The sequence below is a fragment of the Eremothecium cymbalariae genome, chromosome 5 (assembly GCF_000235365.1).
Source record: "Eremothecium cymbalariae DBVPG#7215 chromosome 5, complete sequence".
Taxonomy (NCBI): domain Eukaryota; kingdom Fungi; phylum Ascomycota; class Saccharomycetes; order Saccharomycetales; family Saccharomycetaceae; genus Eremothecium; species Eremothecium cymbalariae.
The window spans coordinates 1,310,245-1,330,698 of NC_016453.1; the positions used below are offsets into that span (position 1 = coordinate 1,310,245).

Here is a 20,454-nt window from a genome sequence, read left to right on the forward strand (position 1 = left end):
TTTTACAAATTTAACGCAATATCAATTTAAACTCTAATTCTCAGTGCTAATGCTCAGATATACCAACTTAATATAAGATTCCTCCTTTTTACGTTAGAAACATGTTACTTAGGTTTTTAATATCCGTCATGCTTTAAAACTGCAATTAAAAAGCCTACTGTAGAAGAATATCAGCAGAGTCAGCCACCCGAGAAGTCAAAGTGAGAAGTTGAAAATTTTTCATGCTAGCGCCGTGCGAAAACTTCTCGAACATGCATCCGGACAGAAAAAAACAGTTGGAATTTTCATATTGATCCAAGGTCTAAATAAAAGGTAGTTTAGTTGGTGAACAGCTACCTACCCTGGATGTTTGTGATCTAATTACGATCAATGGATAGAAAGGGAGAACTAATACAGGAATATCTATGGTTATTATTACATGTATGTGCAAGTAATATTCAGAGTTTTTTTTCTGTTTTGCTTTTATCTACTGTCATACTTTCTTGGATATTCCAGAGCTCACTATAAAGTGAGCCAGGGGTTTTTAGTAATGTTTTATGGTCACCTTCTTCGTGTACACGGCTATTGTTGAGTACGATGATCTTGTCTGCATCGGCTATGGTGCGTAATCTGTGAGCGATGTAAACGCTAGTCTTGGACTGGCCTTCGAAATTTTCGTTGATAGTCTTTAGTAACGATTGTTCAGTATGGGTGTCCAAGGCACTTGTAGCTTCATCGAAGAACATCAATGGACAGTCTTTAAGTAGAACACGAGATATTGCAAGTCTTTGTTTCTCGCCGCCACTTATCATTAAGCCTCTTTCACCGACTATTGTGTTTATCCCCTTGGGTAGATTTTGGATCAGCTTTGTTAATTGGGCTCTTTCTATGGCATTTGTAATATCTTTGTCACTAGCGTCAATTCTTCCAAACTTCACATTCTCCCATATGGTATCATTAAATAACGGAGTGTCTTGTGGTACTACACCTATACTTTTCCTCAAGGAATCCAGGTCCACCTCACGGATATCCTTTCCGTCAATCAAAATTCTGCCTTGTTCCGGTTCATAGAATCTAAAAACCAATCTCAATATGGTAGATTTTCCAGAACCAGATGGACCAACGATCGCTGTCTTCTTCCCTGCTGGAATTGTGAATGTTGCATTTTTCAAGATTTTACGTTCTGGATCATATCCAAACGTCACATTCTCAAACCTTATATCAGATGGAAGCTTTTCAGGCAACATCTGCGGGTTAAGAACGTTCTTGATGGTGATTTTGTTCTTTTGCAATCTGAATAAAGACTCCATGTCAATTAAAGACTGCTTTAATTCACGGTAAACGCTACCCAGGAAATTCAGCGGGAGAGATAGTTGAAATATCAGTTGGTTAATAAGAACCAAGTCTCCAACGGTCAGCGAGCCTTCCATAACACCGCTACAAGCCATATACATCACAGCTGTCAAGGCGGACGTAAATATCAAATTCTGTCCTGAGTTGAGAAATGCCAATGATTGTTGAACCTTGATTTGAGAATCCCTATAAGTTAGCAAGGATTTATGGTATTTGTTGGCCAAGTATTCTTCGTTATTAAAATACTTGACTGCCTCAAAATTGATTAAAGAGTCTAGGGCTACGCTAGCCGCCTTATTGTCTGCACTATTGGCATCCCGTCTAAACTGTGTTCTCCAAGCAGTGGTCCTAATTGTAAATATCGAATAGAGTAGCATAGTTGCAAACGTGACAGCTGCAAAAGAAGAACCAAACTGATAAGTCAGTATACCACAAACAAACGTTATCTCAAATGTTATTGGAATAATGTGGAAAACCATTGCGCTCAACACATATGAGATACCTTTACAACCCCTGTCCATTGCCCTAGTTAGCCCACCAGTCTGTCTACGCAAGTGCCAGCCTAGATCTAACTTCATCAAATGCTGAAATGTCTGCAACGAAACTTTGGTAATTGCATTCTGAGCTACGTTGGAAAATATGGCGTTACGTAATTCCACAAACAATACAGAACCAAACCTGGCTGCACCATATGATAAAACGGTCAACGTTATTGCAATGGGTAACGAAGTAGTCACATCCCCCCACTCAATGTTCATTGAATCAACTGTATTCTTAAAGAAAAATGGAACCTGCACATTCAACAGTTTCGAAAGTATCAGCAGAAAAAGAGCTATCAAAACTCTAGCCTTCGCCTTGTTATCCTTTTGAGGCCATATGTACTTAAACAAATCCTTTAGAATCTTCAACTCAGAAATGTTCGTCGTTTTAGACCTCGGCTCCACGGATGTTGAAGTCGGTGGCTTAATCTGCGACAGTATTGAAACCTTTTCAACTTTAACATCCTCCAGACGTTGTGAAATATCCCACTGGTAGCCCGTCACCTTAAACTGAAGTATACCTTGTGTCCCAAACGTCCTTTTCGAACATATGGATCTTACAACATCACTCCTCTGACGCAACATTACCCTGCAGGCCTGCAACATCGGCGGCAGCAAACCAGATCTTACAAGGGTTCTACCACATTTAGATAGCATGCTAAAGTTGTTTTAAACGACTGGAACACAAATAAATACCCAAACACTATCTATATCAGTAAAACTAAACAACCAAGTAAGTGTAAAGCTGTGGCTATTTTTTAGCTTATCTCTTCGAGAAAAAAAAAATCTGATCACATGTTCTCTTCTATTTGAAATGTTTGCGGATCGCTCAAAGCTCAACACCACTAACACACGGAAAGTAATGTACAAATACTATGTATTTCTCAGGCAGACATAACTTACAGATATGGAATTACATCTTCACCATCGTATAAAGTGAAAGGCATATCCTCACCTACAACGGCAATGGATAAATTCTTGGTACTTAATGTGTCGTCCTTCAAGGAATGTTTCAAGGCCTCCACCCCATGCTTGATCAATTCGTCTGCGGTCTCAATTTTCAGGTACTCCTCCATGACCCGCTCTAAATAGGTCTTGGCACCCTGCGAACGTGCTCCAATGGCGGCACCATAGAGCTCTAATGTGTTTCCTGAAGGCTGAAACTCCAGTAAATGCGCTCCGCTGTTGTCATATCCTGCAAGTAAAAGCCCCACCCCATAAGGCCGTCCTCCGTAGGACTGTGTGTTCTTCTGCGCTTTATCACTCAATAGATGACCCGCTTTCACTAACGACAGGTTCCGATTGTATACCAACTGTGAATAGTTGCATTGCTGTCTCAAATAGTTCGACAGAACACGCGCATCAGGCGCAAGACCAGCCAATGACAACCCCATATGTTCGTCACATTTAATTATTTTCTTCTGATAAGACGACAACTCGTCCGCATTCCGCTTCAATGCTACTAATACAACATACTTCTCTGACCGCAGGCCAACTGTAGCGCTACCTTGCTTGATCGCCTCCAACGCGTATTCTACTTGGAAAAGCCTGCCCGTGGGCGAAAACGTCACTGTATCACCATCGTAGTTGTTCCTGAACATAATTACCTCCTGAACTACTGCTTTCCGTGTGTTTATACCCTATGTTCGAGTGGTAACAATCTAAGATCGCCCTTTTGCCACCCGATTCTGAATTACGCTAGTTGTCATATCATTATTAACGAATAAAGAGATTTAACGGAATTTTAAAACTCAGCTCATTTTTGCTGCAATAAAATATTCACAAATCAATAGTTGAAACAGGAGACAAAGACACAAAAGGGCGTTAGGTAGAACCTGAGAAGGTGGTCGGGCTTGGAAGGTTCTCTTTTGATATGTGGGTTAAACGTTATCTTCTGTTTGTTTTATATGCGTTGTTGAACCATGTTCCGAAGACAGTATGGGCGATATTGCAAGTGGTGATGGATATATTTTCGTTTTGGTTTCAAAAGTTCTTTGCATCTTTAAGGCCGACATCCAGGACGATGTATCACGATGCTATTGCTGAATTGGAGCAATGTATGACGTATGAAGAATGGTATGAGAGTTCTAGGATTGTGGATGAGATAACAGGGGCGGATCTCTGGCGGCGGAATTTTGTGTCAAAACGGTACGATTTTAATTCGGTGTTGGAGCAATACGAGGTAATAACGGAGGCGTTAGATGATCGGGATGCAGATTTTTTGATACAGAGGTTTTCAACTGTTGGGCCGGCCATGTTACGTAACTTTGCTGGAATTTTGGATAAGCGACTTTTTACAAAGTCACTTTGCGGAACAAAGTTACTTATTGAACTGTATGTTGACAAAGTGTTGGAGTGTCTCCAGTATCTAAGTGAATCTCCCCGGCAAGTTCCCTCCTCCTTTTTTCAGCGATGCAAGTTGTCTTTGGGGACTACGGCTTTGGTACTTCAGGGCGGGTCACTTTTTGGGTTATATCATCTTGGGGTGATAAAAGGACTTTTAATGCAAAAATTGCTACCAAATATCATCAGCGGCAGTTCTATGGGTGCTTGTATTGCAAGTTTTTGTGCGACGCTTACCAATGAAGAGTTAGAAGATATATTCATAGAGAACAAACTCCTTGCGATGATTAAAGAGGATATCGCACTTTTGAAACAATGCGGTTATGGTAATATCGATCAAAATTTGAGCTTAGGAACGCTTATTCAAAATGTAGTGCATAAAAGCATTTCCAAGGATGTCTATTTGTTTATCCAGTATGTGAAGAAAAACGTTGTCAAGGATCAAACATTTGAAGAGGCGTTTCAACATACCGGTAAAATTTTGAATATTGTTGTACACCCCACTGACCGCAATGTTTGTCCTACTCTACTCAATTACGTTACTACGCCAAATGTGTTAATTTCTACGGCTATTGACTGTAGTCTTGGCTCAGATGTTGTATCCAGTGACACCAAACTATTGTGCAAGAATTTGCAAAATGAAGTTGTAGACTATCAACTATCTGACAAACCGATTAGTTTTTTGGCGCCTCAGAATGTTACAGAGACAGGGTTCTTGACATCACCGTATACGCGGTTGACAGAACTCTACAATGTCAACAATTTTATAGTCTCATTGGCAAGGCCGTATCTCGCTTCCTTGGTCATGAGCGACCTTAAGCATGAAATAAAAACATCGAAGTACTACTACTATAAGTCCTATCCTAGGTATGATCTGGGAACGCTTTCACCAAAACATCTTTTTAACTTAGAAGATGTAGAACCATTGGCATTTAAGGTGAAATACCACATCGAAAGGAAACTAAAACATATCCTTACATTAGAACTTCGTCATCGTGTGGACGTCTTGGGTAACCTTGGGTTGCTGTCACATTGGATCAAGAAATTTGCTATTGATGAAAAGATCCCCAGAACAGCAACCGAGGTTACGATCGTCCCTAAACTGAAATCCTTAAGTGTCAGCAGGGTTATCGAAGGACAGTTAGATAACATTCCTTACTGGATCCTTTGTGGGGAACAAAGCTGCTGGCCAGTACTACCACTAATAAAAACACGCTGTGCAGTCGAATATACCTTGGATGATATCATTAAACAGAGAAAAGGCACTCTAATATCCTGATTTTTGTTTTTTTTTTGATTTAACAACAGTTGGGAAATATAAAACATTCCATATTTTCACAGGTGATTATATTGATATACATGTATAATTTATATATACGTAAAAGAAAAATTATTTCAATCGTTTAGTCATTTTATCGGTAGAATAATTTTGTTGTCTCCTTCTGGACATGGAACAGGTACTCATTCTCTATCACATGAACTTCATCTATTTGCGAATTACCTCCACGAGTTATACGGAAGATGCCTGTAACATCTCTGGCTCTACCGGTATCCAATGGTTTTAAGTTGAACACTGCTATGCTCTTATGGAATGCTGCAATAGGAAACCTCGTAAACTCAATTGCATCATTGTTGTAATATTCATCATTATCGTTATCAAACCCCTCGACAGATGTCACAAGTATTAAAAGAGAACATTTTTTCATCAATGGGCTGATGAACTTGGCGTGTAATTCATCACTTGAGATACGAAATAAGGACATGAGCAATTCAGCCTGCTCTAATATTATCACAGATCCCATCTTCTGTGGAACCTTCGCTAGCAGTGAATCTAGAACACTCTGTAATGGCTTACCTAGGTTCTCTAAGACAAAATCAGTGCAAAAGTCTAACACTTTGTAGGAATTCAGAGGTAATTTCGACCGATTGAAGGAATAGCTGAAGAAATTGCTGTCATGGATAAACGATGCAATTATCAATGGAGATGAACAAAGCTGATCGCTTGCTGAAAGTGAATCTTGCAAAAGATGGGAATTCAAAGCATTATTTAAAGATAGCGGTATACCATGTATGATACTTTCAACTAGGACATTTATTAGCCAGGAGGGGGAGGTACCTATTCTATGTGTCAACAGTATCATATGATGTGCGTCATTTTTGAAGAGTTGTGGAGATATCACTCTGTCATCACTGAACACTATTAAATCCTGTTTCTGGCTGGACATGTCGTTAAAGCGATCTCTTTATGCGTAGTGTCAGTTTAAAGATACCTGCTTGGCTTTTAAGATGCTGTCATTTTCGAATAAACGTACATAGCTCATCGCACAATCAAAGACATGCAAATCGCATTGTAAATCAAAACTGGAAAAATTTTCAAGTATTAAAGATAAACACCACATGCTCGAAAGTAGCACATAAAATAACAATATTGTAAGATGGTTTCTCTACCAGTTTTGACTACTGATATCTCTGTTTCGGTTAACAATAGTGTTACGAAGTCTGCACCAGTACGCCGGCCGATTGAACCTGTTGGAAAGCACTTTTTGCATCATGCTCAGAGAATCTTAAGAAACCATACCTGGTCCGAATTCGAAAAAATTCAAGCTGAGCAAAATGTGCAGCAAGTTGAGGAGTCTAATGTTGATCCAGATGTATATTTATTTGATGCTGAATTGGCTGATGAGTCCCTGTTAACCCATGAGGCCAGGGACTGGAAGTCTGCGGACCTTTATGCTGCTATGGGGTTGTCTAAATTACGGTATGCTGCGACCCCTGACCAGATCATCAAGGCACATAGAAAGCAGGTTCTGAAGCACCATCCTGATAAGAAATCTGCTTCTGGTGCCTCTTTAGAGGAGGACGACTTTTTTAAGATTATTCAAAAGGCATTTGAGACTTTGACGGATCCTGTCAAGAAAGCGCAATATGATTCCTGTGATTTCAATGCCGACGTCTTACCACCAAAGAAGGGTTCTAAATACGATTTCTTTGAGGTTTGGGCTCCTGTGTTTGAATCAGAAGGTAGGTTTTCAAAAAACAGCCAGTTCCAAAACTGGGTACTCAAGAATCAAGCAAAGAAGAAGTTGAAAAGTTTTACTCCTTCTGGCATAGGTTTGACTCATGGAGATCTTTTGAATTCTTGGATGAAGAGGTGCCAGACGATTCCTCTAACAGAGATCATAAACGTTATATAGAGAGAAAGAATATTGCTGCCAGAAATAAAAAGAAGACTGCAGATAATGCTCGCTTGGCCAAATTGGTCGAAAGAGCTATGTCTGAGGATCCCCGTATCAAGCATTTCAAGGAAGAAGAGAAAAGGAAAAGGAAAGAAAAAAGTGGGAGAGAGAAGCAGGTGCCAGAGCTGAGGCTGAAGAAAAGGCTAAGGCTGAGGCTGAGGCCAAGGCTAAAGCTGAAGCTGACGCCATTGCTGCTGCATCTGCGAAGGCGGACAAAAAGAAAGCTAAAGAACTCGCCAAAGCTGCAAAGAAAAAGAACAAAAGGGCCATCCGCTCGGCTCCAAAGGAGGCTGATTACTTTGGCGATGCCGATAAAGCTACTCTCATTGATGAACAAACTGGTCTCATTGTCGACTCTTTGGATGATGAGCAATTGGTTACTGTCGCCGCTAAAATAAAGTTGGATCCAAAAGCTTCTCTCTCAGAACTTGCCAAGCTTTTATCAGACTCAGGTAAGCTACCAGCGTCTGTTTTGTCGTACTATTTGTAGCAAGCTATATAGAATATCGATTAGTTATCGCTCAACTAAATACTATCATTGTATTTCTTAGATCGACGCTTGCTGCTATCAGAACTAATTGCTTCCCGCAAAAGTGCTAGACACCATGCGGATTTGAACACTTCATTCTGCAACTACATGTAAACACATAGAAATGAGTAAAGTGCCCAATTCCATCATACGCGACCCACTAGCATGAACTCCTCCTCAAACCATATCACTTGATTAAATGGATCACTTTATCATGCACCCACACATCACTGTTTTGATGTTCGACTTTTTTTCTCGGGCACGTTCGATCTTCAAAGTACTGAAATATTTAACTACAGCCTTCGTCTGAACAAGTGTTAGCTAGTACTTGTTGTTGAGCAGTGTATTTAATATCGATTTTAAGATTAAGGTTCCATTACCATAGGCTATTTTTTGGAGTAGTTTGTGAAGCTATTATACTTGTAATAAGAAATAGGAGTTAGTTTGTACAGCGTTGTGGCACAGAGGAATTACAAATAACAATATCGGCAGCTCCCTTTTTTAATATGTCATACCGAGGCAACAATTTTAATGCTAATTTAAACAACCAAGTGCCCTTTGCAACGAATCCGTATACTAGTGCTGCATCAACGGTTCATGGGAGGAAGTCTGGTGAATCAGAGTTTTTTCACAGCTTCGAAAAGTTTGCCAAGAAAATTGAAGACCTTACGGATCACCCCATAGTACAAAAGTTTGTCCCGTATACCCCTGCAATTGCCCGATTTTGTATTGTAGCAACATTTTATGAGGATTCTATCAGGATTCTATCTCAATGGCCTGAACAGGTAGTGTTTTTGTCTCATTACAGAGGCTTCCCCCATTTTTTTGTAGTGGTGTTCCTGATGTTGGTGGCCGTTCTTATGATGGTCGGTGCCACAATGGTTTTGTTGAAAAAGCAGCAGATCTACGCTACAGTCATTCTATGTACCTGTATTCTTTCACAGGGGTTTGTTTATGGATTGTTCAGAGGTTCCACCTTTATGCTAAAAAGTTTCAGTGTCATTGGTGGATTGCTGATTTCGTTTGGAGACTCCATTGTAAAAAATAGAGTAACTTTCGGTATGTTACCTGAGTTGACAAGCAAAGATGGCAGAAATAAAGGATATTTATTACTCACAGGCAGGGTTTTACTTGTTCTGATGTTCATCACTTTTACCTTCAGCAAGAGCTGGTTTACAGTAATTTTGACAATTGCTGGATCTGTTTGCATTGCGATCGGTTACAAAACTAAATTTGCCTCAATTGTCCTATGTCTAATATTGGCCTTCTATAACGTTACGTTGAATAACTATTGGTTATACAGTACTGCTAAACGTGATCTGTTAAAGTACGAGTTCTACCAGAATCTCAACATCATTGGAGGCCTTCTATTGGTCGTCAACACCGGTGCAGGAAACATCTCCATCGACGAGAAGAAGAAAATCTACTGAATTTACCTTTCCAAACTAAATTGTTGTTGTATCCATCGCCTTTTTCCAAGATTCATTTATTATCTTGTCTGTCCAACTCCTTCCTTTCAGTTACACCGTCTCAGTCCAACAACTATTGTTATAATTATGGATCATTGCAGATGAAACATAATATACCCTACACATATATAGGTATATATATACTAGACCCTCAATAGTTTTCATCATCTGGTAAATCCAAAAGAACGTATTGCTAATTCTTGATCCCAGAAGATGGGTATAACGAATAACCCACTGCAAGTTAATGAGTCTGGGTCGTTACACACGTGTCTCAATGGGCCGGGTAATGTTATGATTAGCTTCTCTCTCCGAAGGGGGTTTTACCAAGCTGTGTAATTCAAAACTCACTTGCTTTCAATTAAAGGTCCGTTCACAGAGTAAAATATTGTTGAATACAGGCTATCATAGCATTTGGAAACTTAGATCATTGAATATGGGTGGTATCCTAAAAAATCCGCTTCCTCAGAATGAACAAGAATTACAAAGTCTGGACTCCGAATCTGTTAGTGAATTCAGACAGCAGGTTTTAAAGAATACAAGGTTAAATGCTCAGCTGACATCCAGACAGAAAAATAATGCGTCAATGACACTCTCTTCCCCCCCAAGACACACTGTGCCTAAGGATATTCTAAGCCTGAAGAGGGAACAAGAGGAGAATGAACGTCTTCAATGGAACCAGAAAAACTTGGATGAGAATGAGATAACGAAGCAACAGTACCAGGACATACATGTTGATGAGCCGAAGACGCCTTATCAGGGTGCTATTGATCCCGATGGGGAGTATTACAGGCAGGATGAGGATGAGGACTTAGATAGTTTCACCCTTGGCGATCCTGAATACAGAGTTGCAGAAACACAGCAACGAGATGACGTACTCAACGACGGTGTTCGCACAGTAGGTGCGCAGGGGCAAGGGGATGAAGGAGATCAGGGCGAAAGGTCTGATGGTGAAAACGATGATGCTAATGCTGATGTTGCTGACGATGATGATGATGATACTGATGCTAGGCACAAGAGATTTGAGGAGATGAGGAAAAAGCACTACAACGTAAAAGAAATTTTTAAGAACCGCCATTCCTATGAAGACGAAGACGAATAAGTCTAGAATAGAATTCACCAAACTTTGCGCTGTTATGCTACAGAAAGATAAAGGCATTAGCTATCTATCAATAATGCAAGTACGTAACTTGATAATAGATCATCACCATGGTTATTATAAGCGTTCCCCTGTTGATATCGCACTTTACGAAGTGATGAAAATTTTTTGTAAAACGTGAATTTGAGATGATTTCTTATGCGATGACATAGAGGATGAGGGAAAGCTTGCGTGGTATATAACAGTTGGGTTCGTTGAGATTTGCGGTTGATATGGCGCCTAAGAGACCTACAAGAACCGATCAAGATGCTAGAGGTCCAATCCCTAAGAAGGCCAAGGTTTCTGCTCCAAATGAAAAAATAGTTAACGGTAAAGGGAAGAAGTCATCGTCCAAGAATAAGACCAATAACATGAGACTTCGGGTCGAGAAGCAGGATAAGATTTCCATGAAAAAGACTAAAAAGATCTTAAAGTTGTCATCGAAAACTTTGAACTACTCCCTGTGTATTCCAACTACAATTATCGATAATTGCTCAAACTTGGAACAGATTACCCATGTTCTTTATCAGGTTGCGAAGAGTGCAACTTTATTCAACGCAGGTGAGATTGTGATTCTGGATCTTGGGGATAGAAGATCTTTAGAGGGTAGTGAGAAGAGATTATCCACTTCAAGCAAAAAGGATATCTTTGGAATCCCTCCCCAAAATAAGAAAATTAAGTTCAATGATGATACTATTTCGGAAGACAAGAAAGTGCCCAAGGATAAGCAGCATCGCAAGAAACTGTCTCGTGCTATTTTGATAGCTACTTTACTTCAGTATTTTGTGACCCCCCCCATACCTGGTATCCTCCGTTTTCAAAAAGCAATATACAGGGTATTTCAAGGCTGCTGCAAAGCTACCCCGTCTTTCTGCACTGCCCTTTATGAGACATTTAGCAGATGATAAGGGACGTTACAGGGAAGGTCTTGCAATCCCCATGACCAAGCCGGGGAAGAAGGCCACCAATTTAAAGAGGAAACCGTACCTTCAAACCAAATATATAAACATAGGGAAGGCAGCTAATCTTGAGTTGAGGGGGCAGATTGTTCCTATAAATGTGCGTGTGACTGTGGATACCATAGAACGGAAGGTTGTCTCTCCCGATGAGGCCTACGGTGACTTTGTTGGTGCAAAGGCCTCCTACGGCTACCATGTTCGAGTCGCGAAAACCTTAGCAGATGTATTTACCCATTCTGGATTCTCAGACGGCTACACACAATGTTTGTGGATCAACAGCGGAGATTTTCACTACGACGAAAACTCTCAACGCAGCATTAAAGTTGAAACCAAAATCCCCCATGTCGAAAAAATTCTGAAACCAAGTATTGAAGAACTACAGGAGTCGACTGCTGGTTCCAATCTGCCGCACCCTGCAAACTTATTACTGGTATTTGGTAAATGGCCCCATATCCAACGCAAGTTCGAAGAGTCTAAGCATCTCTTCAATGGTGCAGATGGCGCTCACAACTTCTTTGATGGACAGCTCGATCTCCCGGGGGCTACGCCCCACGGTAATATCTGCATTGAAGACGGCTGTATGATCGCGCTGTCCGCCTTGGCCACGCTGTAATCGCTTACGTGGTTGCATCATTCTATATCCCCGTATATATATAAAACTTTTCTTTTAATGTTAACAAAGTAGGCTGATACGTAAGTATTACTGCGGTTATTCTGAGCCCGGGTCACATGATAATCACGTGAACGCTTATTTATATAGATGCCAAACTCTAATTTTAGAAACATCATCATATACGATATAGAATGGTGCTTTCTTTTTTGAAGATTCATCTAGGTTTCTGTAATATATAATTCCATTCATATGTACATCTCTTTTACTGAGCCACATCTCATATTATATATATATATATATATATATATGGTTACGGAGTTTGCGCTATAATTCATTGACCGCTAAAACTATAACCTAAAAAACAACATCAATCGAAATGCGTTTGTTAGCTGCTATTAGTGTTGGTCTACTGGGTGCTTCCACCGCTCATGCTGTGGGTGAGTTGGCTTTCAACCTAGGTGTCAAGAAGAAAGACGGAACCTGTAAATATTTGCAGGACTACAAGAATGATCTCGAAGCTTTAAAGCCATACACAGATACTGTTAAGTTTTATGCTTCCTCTGACTGTAACACTTTACAATATCTAGCCCCTGCAGCTGATCAGGAAGGATTCAAGCTATTTGTTGGTATCTGGCCCGACGATGATGCTCACTTTGCTGCTGAGAAAGAGGCTTTACAAAAGTATTTGCCCGAGATTAAGTCTTCCACCGTTCGGGGTTTCTTAGTCGGTTCTGAGTCTTTATATCGTGATGATATATCTGCTTCTGATCTAGCCAAAAGGATCAAGGAAGTTCGTGATTTGCTACCAAGCATCAAGGACTCCCAAGGAAATTCTTATGGTGGTAAGCTTGTAGGTACCGTTGACTCTTGGAATGTTATTGTCGATGGTGCCACTCGTCCTGTCATTGAAGAGGCTGATTTCGTTATGGCTAACGCCTTTTCATACTGGCAAGGTCAAACAATGAACAATGCGTCCTTCTCGTTCTTTGACGACATCATGCAGGCTCTTCAATCCATTCAGACTGTCAAGGGTACCACCGATATCACCTTCTATGTAGGTGAAACTGGCTGGGCTACTGAAGGCAGTAGCTTCCAAGACTCTGTGCCATCCTTGGATAACGCTAAACAGTTCTGGAAGGAGGGTATTTGTGCCATGAGAGCATGGGGAGTAAACGTTATTGTTTTTGAGGCCTTCGACGAAGAATGGAAGCCAATAACCTCCGGTATGGACGGTGTCGAAAACCATTGGGGTGTCTGGACCTCCGATAGGCAATTAAAATACAAACTAGATTGCGATTTTGATTGATTTCCTTTAACCAAAAATGTCTTATTTTCACCAACTTGAAAAATGGCTCCCCCTAACCTGCTTTTAAGCCTAACTACTACTGCTATAAATACATTATAGCCACCCAATTTCTGAGCCAACGTCTGTTCCACTAAGTATAAATATAAATATACCCATTGATTGGCATTTTTGTCCTCGGGCTTGAATAACGTTTTCTGAAATCTATATAATTCTATAGCAAATACCTTTACCTGTTATTAGACTGGCCCCCCCCCCCATCCGCTGGACTATCTTAATGGTCCAGAGCCCATCTTCCTGATATCTGATAATCCCAGTGACCGTCCTACCTACTAACACTACCTATCCATGAATCTTCATCTGATCTAATCACCGTACATTATGATTCCCGTATCCAACGACCTTCAAAAGTTCCGTAGTCTTTTTTCTCGAGATGCCCTTTTGGTGAAAAATTTTCTGTTCTAAGCAGAATAAAACATCATACTACAGCGTTGAGAATCATCTCAGCAACTATTTTAATTCTGTTTGCAGACGTTTTGTGTGTTAGGATCCTCTAGTGCTACTGATATCCACGTTTAAGGGAAGATCTACTCTTTAACACTCGACTAATTAGTTAATCGCTACCATCATGTCCCGTTTTTTCTCCCGTGGGTACCACTATGATAGTGCTTCTTCTAGTGAAGAAGAAGAATTATTGTCCTCTTCAGAAGAGGAGTTGTTGGCGTCTTCGGATGAGGAAGAATTAGTATCAGACGACTCTTTTTTTAATGATTCGGAATCTGAATCTGTGGAATCTGATGATGATTCCGATAGTAAACCATATGGACCAGATTGGTTTAAGAAACCGCAGTTTAGGAAAGCAGGGACTTCGTCTGGTGCAACTGGTGCAAGCAGGTTCTTGAAGAGCAACCATTATGCTGGTTCGGATGATTCGGATGATGAAGGTAAGAAAGTTGTGAAATCTGGTAAAGATAAATTATTAGATGAAATGAATGCATCATATAGCAGGATCGATGCAGCGGACCTAACTCAGGATTGGGTTACTATTCTTTCTGAGTTTGAGAATGTGACTAAGTTACTAGTCAAGGCACAGCAGCAGAACTTTGGCACGCCTAATGTATTCATCAAAGTAGTTGCACAAGTTGAAGATTTGGTTGCTGGTACCTCCCAATCGGACATCAAGAACAAAGCTGTTTCCAAGGCTTATAATACCGTGAAGCAGAGAGTTAAAAAAATTGCCAGAGATATTGAGGTATTGCTTGCTAAGTTCAGGGAGTCGCCGGCTGCCTTTGATAAGGAAACTACTGTGGAATTTACACAATCAAAGGAGATGTCTGGTACTCCATTTATGTTAGGTATTGGTTCAAAGTCCTTTGATATGTCTTCAGTTGCTACAGGTTCTTCACAATCTGATTTTTTCAGTGCATTGCATATTGTTATCGATTCTAGAGGTAAAAAAGGTACTGATATTCAAGGCCAGATCAAGACTATGGCTGAATTGGTCGAAATTGCGAAGACTCCGTACGAATCTATTGTTGCGTACTTGAATTTAATTCCAATTAGATTTGATGCCTGTTCCGGTTTAGCGTACCAGCCTCTAGAACAATGGAAAGCTGTTCATGATAATGTTGTTGATTTGTTAACCATTTTGGAGGCTAATATTGGTAGTTATCACGTCACGGAGCTTGCCCCACGTAATGAATTTATAGAGGATGAGCCCGTTCCAAACGAACAAGGTGTTAAAGAAATTTTGGGTTCTGTCTTTTCCTTCGTTGAAAGATTGGATGATGAATTTAATAAATCGTTGCTGAATACCGATCCCCACTCCAGTGATTACTTGGACCGTCTAAGGGATGAACAATCTATCTATAGCTTGATCTTAAGATCACAGTTATACTTAGAGTCTGTTTTACCTGAATCCTCCGCGGGCAGGTATTTAGCACGTTCGTTCGTTAGAAGATTAGACCATATTTATTACAAGCCATCCAAGCTTGTGGAAATTATCGAACGTGCTGCGTGGGCAAAAGCTCCTAATGGTGCTACTTCTAAATATATCACCTATTCCTCAGATCCCGATTATATCGGTAAACTAATTGATACGTTGTGTACCTTCGTATCCAATGAACATGATCAATTGTTGAAGAAACGTGCAACTTTGTACCAAATTTATTTCTATGCATTGAACAATGAGTTTAAGAAGGGTAAAGATATGTTAGTCGAGTCCAATGTGAGGACCGCTATCAATTCCCAAGATCCTACGATACAGATTTTGTTCAACAGAGTAGTTGTTCAATTAGGTATAGCTGCATTCAAACTGTGTTTGGTTGAGGATTGTCATCAAATTCTCAATGAAGTCTCAACTGCCTCCCATCTCAGAGACATTTTGGGACAACAGTCACTACAAAGAGCTTCTAACAATGTTGGTGCCAATGGCACTGCCACTCCAACCGAACAATTATGCTTACCATTCCACCAACATATCAACCTGGATCTGATTGATGCTGTCTTTATGACATGTTCACTATTGATTGAAATTCCACACATGGCAGCCTTCTTTTCTGGTATCAAAGTCAAGAGAATTCCTTATTCTCAAAAGTCTATCCGTCGTGCTTTAGAGCACTACGAGAAATCCAGCTTTCAAGGTTCACCAGAGACTTTGAGAGACCATGTCATTCATGCTGCTAAAGCTATGCAAAAGGGTAATTGGTCACAATGTATTCAATATTTGAGAGGTATTTCTACTTGGTCCTTATTGGGTAATAATGTCGAAGAAGTATTTATCAAATTGAGCGAAAGAGTACAAATTGAATCCTTGAAGACATATATTTTTACATACAAAAGGTTTTACAGTAAACTGTCTGTTGCTAAGCTATCACAGCTGTTCAGCCTGCCCAATGAACAAGTTATTGAGGTCGTTGAATCTTTGACAGATGGTATGAACATCAAAGGTTCTCTGAACGAGTCGAAAGAAATGATTATTTTTGAGAGGGGTGATGAGATTACCAAGTTGGAGGAAGTTGCAATAAAGTTGAACAAGGAGACAAAATACCAAATTGAACGTTTGAATAATGTTTCCCAACGGCAATAAGCCTTGCCTTCGTCTCTTTAATGTATAAAAAGCTTTTAGGTTTCTCCAAGATGTCATGTACTTTATATCGTTGTTCTGTCACAATTCTTGATGTGATTGAGCATTCTATATACACAATGCTAATATATACTTAACTCCTTGTACTGTTTCATGTATATGTATTATAATATTAAAACACTACAGAGAATGTTAAGTCAAGAAGCCCAAAATTAGATTTGGAGGATCGACAAAAATGTTAATAACGTTCCTATAAACCTGCACTGTGTTTGACTTAGCGATCCTTAAGACATGGGAGGGGCATAAAGATCCTTAATAGTGCGCCGTATCCTAGATCAAAAAAAATGTTAGTCACCAGAATTTATGTTCCTGAATCCATCTAAAAGGTCCGGGGTGAAAGTCGTAATATTCAAATTATTTTCCAATTCCTCCAGCTTCAATTTTTTAACCGGACAATACTTGTATTTGGGATAAACCATATGGTGATGACTTTTTTCAACTTTTGAAAACTTGACGAACTCCTCACGGCAGCGACTGGATTCCGAGTTCCACATCAGGGTGATCACCTGAGCTAGCACAGTGTGATTACTAAACTTTGGATCCAAAGGAACACGTTCCTGTATAGTCGACGGTGCAGTATGTGCGCCATTGCCAATTCTGGAATCATTTTGCCGGTAAAGTTGCTCATTAATGATCTCGGATAATCGCTGCATATGAGGTAACTGCTCAAAGGCAAGCCCCCGACGCGATTTCACCGTTTCCGAGAGAAATTTTAAAACGGTATACTCGTCAAGAGATTGGAACTCCTTTTGAACCACCCCAACAAGGTCTGTCACGATTTTGACGACCTTTAGAATGGATAAAGCTTTCATCAAGGAGGACCTATAAAGCATAAAGCTGTTAAGGGGCCGTTTCATCTTACCCTCAATAAATTCATAGTATTTTGTCTTGCGTTTACGGTCATCGGACTCTCGTAATAAGTTCATGTGCCTTAGACGCAATAGTAAGAAGTCTAAATGTGATAAACTTGACGTGGAACTAGAAGTTGAAGTGAAATCATTATATCCGGATGATGTGCGTACCTCAATTTGGTAGGGGGATCCATCATCGTCCACAGCCTCGCGCACAGTAAAACGGGGAAACTGCTTTAATTGATTTGAACATCTCTTTCTCCGTTGATTTAACCACATCCATCGATTTAAAGCAGTAGAATCCTCAGAAATGATTGCAGAAGTCTCCTCAGCGTTTCGCATTTTGGCAAAATAGGGTTCAAACTCCAAGGCAAGGATCTCCAACTTTTCTGGTAAGAAATGCTGCTGCGGAAATAGTTCAAAAACTTCATAGACAGTATCTAACAGCACATTCTTCTTTTCCTGTAATTTGGAAATAATATGAGATGAACGCTCCGGGGTCATAGGAGATATTGGTAGCCAGTCAGCTTTGTTTTCGATTTCAATCTTAGTTGTATCGCATTGCATTGACAAGTGAGCTTGTGCAACATACTTGTACACTGCAGGATGGTGGCTCCCATGTGCAGCGGCGACGCCAGCGACGCCGGTAACTTGAGAAAGCCCAGAAGGTACACCCGATATGTCGTATATCGCAGAACATGACCCCCGGCGTAGACTAGGAGCATGTGTGCCACCGCCAAAGCTGCTAACGCTACTTATGCTTGCACTGCTGCTGCTGCTGCTGCTGCTGCTGCTGTTGTTGTTGTTGTTGTTGTGTTTCGATATACGACCTGCAGAGCTCATAGATGTACGAAGCGTATGCGCTAAATTAGGAGCTGCTATCCTGCCACAGTCATTTGACACTATTCCTGCACATACGGACTTTGACCTCTTGTACACGCGCCCAGCGCCACGAAAGGATCCATTGTGTAGAGATTGTGAAGCCGAAGAGATAGAATGCGATTTGGGCTGTTGTGGCTGCTGCTCCTGTTGTTGTGGCTGCTGTTGCTGTTGTAGCTGATCCTTTGGTGCAGCGAGATTCTGCACTTGTTGAAAAGATTCGGGCACCACGTTATAAAGCGAGTTGCACCAGACGTCAAAAATGCCCGCGTTCCACGCTACCGGTGCACTTGTTGAAGGCAGTGTGGGATTTGTTGATCCATTATCTTGCATAGTAAAAGTATTGTCAGTTATCGATTGCAATAAAGAATAGTCCACTGACAAAGATCTTTGATCCTCCATAGCATTTCCAGGGTTTTCTAAAGCATACATTGGATCGATATCAACTTCGAAACCACCACCGCTGCCTTCCTGCGGAAGATGTTGTACCGTTTGTTGTTGCTGTTGCTGCTGTTGCTGCTGTTGCTCTTTTTGTTTTTGTTTTTGTAGTAGTAACTGGTATGATTGTTGTTCTTGTTGTAGCCGTAGTCCTTGACGATGTAAAAGCTGCTGTTGCTGTAACTGTTGCACCATAGCTCGCTGTGTTTCTGAAGGAGAGATAAAGACTTTGGACAGATTGAATATCCCGTCTTCGCTGTCAGAGAGCGAGTTCAATCTTGAGAATACTTCCTCGTCCTCGTCCTCTTCTTCTTCCTCTTCGTCTTCCTGGTCCGCATCTCCAGACTTAAACTTCACGCGGTCAAACCAATTCTTACCGGCAGTTGACTGAGCCATGGACCTCGTAGGTGTGAACTGTACACTTTCTCCGTACACCCCAACCTGAACTTGCTCGCCCTTGTCTTCAGACGGAATCCAAACACTATCCAGCGCCGTCATGCTCGCCTGTCTAATGATATTTAATTGTCCCCACGAATGCTACTGCGCCCGCTGAACTGTTGGGACGAAAAATACCCTAATATATATCCCGAGAACCTATCCGATTTCCTCTTCTGTGATCCTCAACTATTGATCAATCCAATCCCTCTAATTCTCCCTCTCCTTAAGCTGTTTCTCCCAAATTCTATACGTGGAGCTCTGTATTTTTTTCTCCTTCCTGCTACTTTTCACTTACAGACACAGACACACAGTCTCTCTCTATAGTATCCTCTACCTATCAATAATATCCTCTACCCTCTTTCTCTTTCTCTTTCACACACACACTCTCTCTCTTTCTCTCCTATAGAGCTTGATTTTGGGATGTATGTTTCCTTAGTTTCACTCCTAGAAAGTCCCTTTTCGTAAAAGAAATCCGTAAGTCCTTCCTGTAAGTCCCAAATCCAATCCCTCTTTTTAAAACTTTATCCTGTAAAAACACACTATATCTGTCTGTCCTGCCCGTTTAGCTCTCTGTTTCTGAAAGTTAAACTTTACTACGCTCTCTATTCGCCTTCAACTCTCTCAATACCACAGACTATTAATCTTCAGCTCTGTATGGTTCTCGTTCTCACCTTCTGTTTCTTGGTAAAAACAGCAACACACAGAAAGACACAGGCGCTCGAAAGACAATTACTAATGCATAATATAGGCACCATACATTATATTTTTTTTCCTCAAATAATCTATCCGTATCATAAATATATACACTGACTTCTGTGTTTCTATCTGTGCTTCCAAACTAGTTGCTGCTGCCCACTCCCCGTATCCCTCACACACACAACTCTACATGCAATTTCCGTATCAGGTGGAAACTCTGCTTATGTTAGAAACTCTACCATAGCTGTTAAAGAGAAAAAAATGATAAAATCATTAAAATTGATGCCTAAACAGAATTCCACTTGATTTTTTAAGTTTAAGCGTCTGCATAATAGTTGTACTGTTTCCCGTGGGAGCGCGTAGTAATAGAACCACCATTTCTACAGGCAAGACACGTTGGGATATTGTTTGGCGTTTTTGCGGAAGCTGCGCGTATATTGTTATTGCTCAGAGAGGAGGTAGATCCCCAGATCCATTGGCAGCACTCAGCTGCGCTCAGCAGTGGAGGGACTGTTAGAAGAAGACGCGGAGCAGGAAGAATTAAAGGGA

General features: G+C 40.7%; 9 protein-coding genes and 2 further genes across 9 annotated transcripts; 7 read left to right on the forward strand and 4 right to left on the reverse strand.

Annotated features, from left to right (window-relative positions):
* Positions 1 to 437: 437 nt before the first annotated feature.
* ATM1 (ATP-binding cassette Fe/S cluster precursor transporter ATM1) lies at positions 438 to 2,528 on the reverse strand (the record flags this gene model as incomplete). Its single annotated transcript, XM_003647153.1, has 1 exon — positions 438 to 2,528. The coding sequence occupies one exon, from the start codon at positions 2,526 to 2,528 to the stop codon at positions 438 to 440; it is 2,091 nt and encodes a 696-aa protein (XP_003647201.1).
* A 242-nt stretch (positions 2,529 to 2,770) lies between these two features.
* On the reverse strand, positions 2,771 to 3,472 carry PRE5 (proteasome core particle subunit alpha 6; the record flags this gene model as incomplete). Its single annotated transcript, XM_003647154.1, has 1 exon — positions 2,771 to 3,472. One exon carries the CDS (start codon positions 3,470 to 3,472, stop codon positions 2,771 to 2,773), a length of 702 nt encoding a protein of 233 aa, XP_003647202.1.
* A 272-nt stretch (positions 3,473 to 3,744) lies between these two features.
* TGL3 (bifunctional triglyceride lipase/lysophosphatidylethanolamine acyltransferase) lies at positions 3,745 to 5,493 on the forward strand (the record flags this gene model as incomplete). Its single annotated transcript, XM_003647155.1, has 1 exon — positions 3,745 to 5,493. The coding sequence occupies one exon, from the start codon at positions 3,745 to 3,747 to the stop codon at positions 5,491 to 5,493; it is 1,749 nt and encodes a 582-aa protein (XP_003647203.1).
* Positions 5,494 to 5,626: 133 nt separating this feature from the next.
* ELP6 (Elongator subunit ELP6) lies at positions 5,627 to 6,439 on the reverse strand (the record flags this gene model as incomplete). The annotated part of the gene is made up of 1 exon (XM_003647156.1): positions 5,627 to 6,439. One exon carries the CDS (start codon positions 6,437 to 6,439, stop codon positions 5,627 to 5,629), a length of 813 nt encoding a protein of 270 aa, XP_003647204.1.
* A 210-nt stretch (positions 6,440 to 6,649) lies between these two features.
* On the forward strand, positions 6,650 to 7,848 carry Ecym_5653 (the record flags this gene model as incomplete).
* Positions 7,849 to 8,485: 637 nt separating this feature from the next.
* Positions 8,486 to 9,409, forward strand: ERV29 (the record flags this gene model as incomplete). The annotated part of the gene is made up of 1 exon (XM_003647157.1): positions 8,486 to 9,409. The coding sequence occupies one exon, from the start codon at positions 8,486 to 8,488 to the stop codon at positions 9,407 to 9,409; it is 924 nt and encodes a 307-aa protein (XP_003647205.1).
* Positions 9,410 to 9,881: 472 nt separating this feature from the next.
* Positions 9,882 to 10,547, forward strand: GLC8 (PP1-complex regulatory subunit GLC8; the record flags this gene model as incomplete). Its single annotated transcript, XM_003647158.1, has 1 exon — positions 9,882 to 10,547. The coding sequence occupies one exon, from the start codon at positions 9,882 to 9,884 to the stop codon at positions 10,545 to 10,547; it is 666 nt and encodes a 221-aa protein (XP_003647206.1).
* Positions 10,548 to 10,816: 269 nt separating this feature from the next.
* Positions 10,817 to 12,155, forward strand: Ecym_5656 (the record flags this gene model as incomplete).
* Positions 12,156 to 12,531: 376 nt separating this feature from the next.
* Positions 12,532 to 13,461, forward strand: BGL2 (glucan 1,3-beta-glucosidase; the record flags this gene model as incomplete). The annotated part of the gene is made up of 1 exon (XM_003647159.1): positions 12,532 to 13,461. One exon carries the CDS (start codon positions 12,532 to 12,534, stop codon positions 13,459 to 13,461), a length of 930 nt encoding a protein of 309 aa, XP_003647207.1.
* A 625-nt stretch (positions 13,462 to 14,086) lies between these two features.
* On the forward strand, positions 14,087 to 16,546 carry NIP1 (translation initiation factor eIF3 core subunit c; the record flags this gene model as incomplete). The annotated part of the gene is made up of 1 exon (XM_003647160.1): positions 14,087 to 16,546. The coding sequence occupies one exon, from the start codon at positions 14,087 to 14,089 to the stop codon at positions 16,544 to 16,546; it is 2,460 nt and encodes an 819-aa protein (XP_003647208.1).
* Positions 16,547 to 16,890: 344 nt separating this feature from the next.
* On the reverse strand, positions 16,891 to 19,269 carry Ecym_5659 (uncharacterized protein; the record flags this gene model as incomplete). Its single annotated transcript, XM_003647161.1, has 1 exon — positions 16,891 to 19,269. The coding sequence occupies one exon, from the start codon at positions 19,267 to 19,269 to the stop codon at positions 16,891 to 16,893; it is 2,379 nt and encodes a 792-aa protein (XP_003647209.1).
* Between the last annotated feature and the right edge of the window lie 1,185 nt (positions 19,270 to 20,454).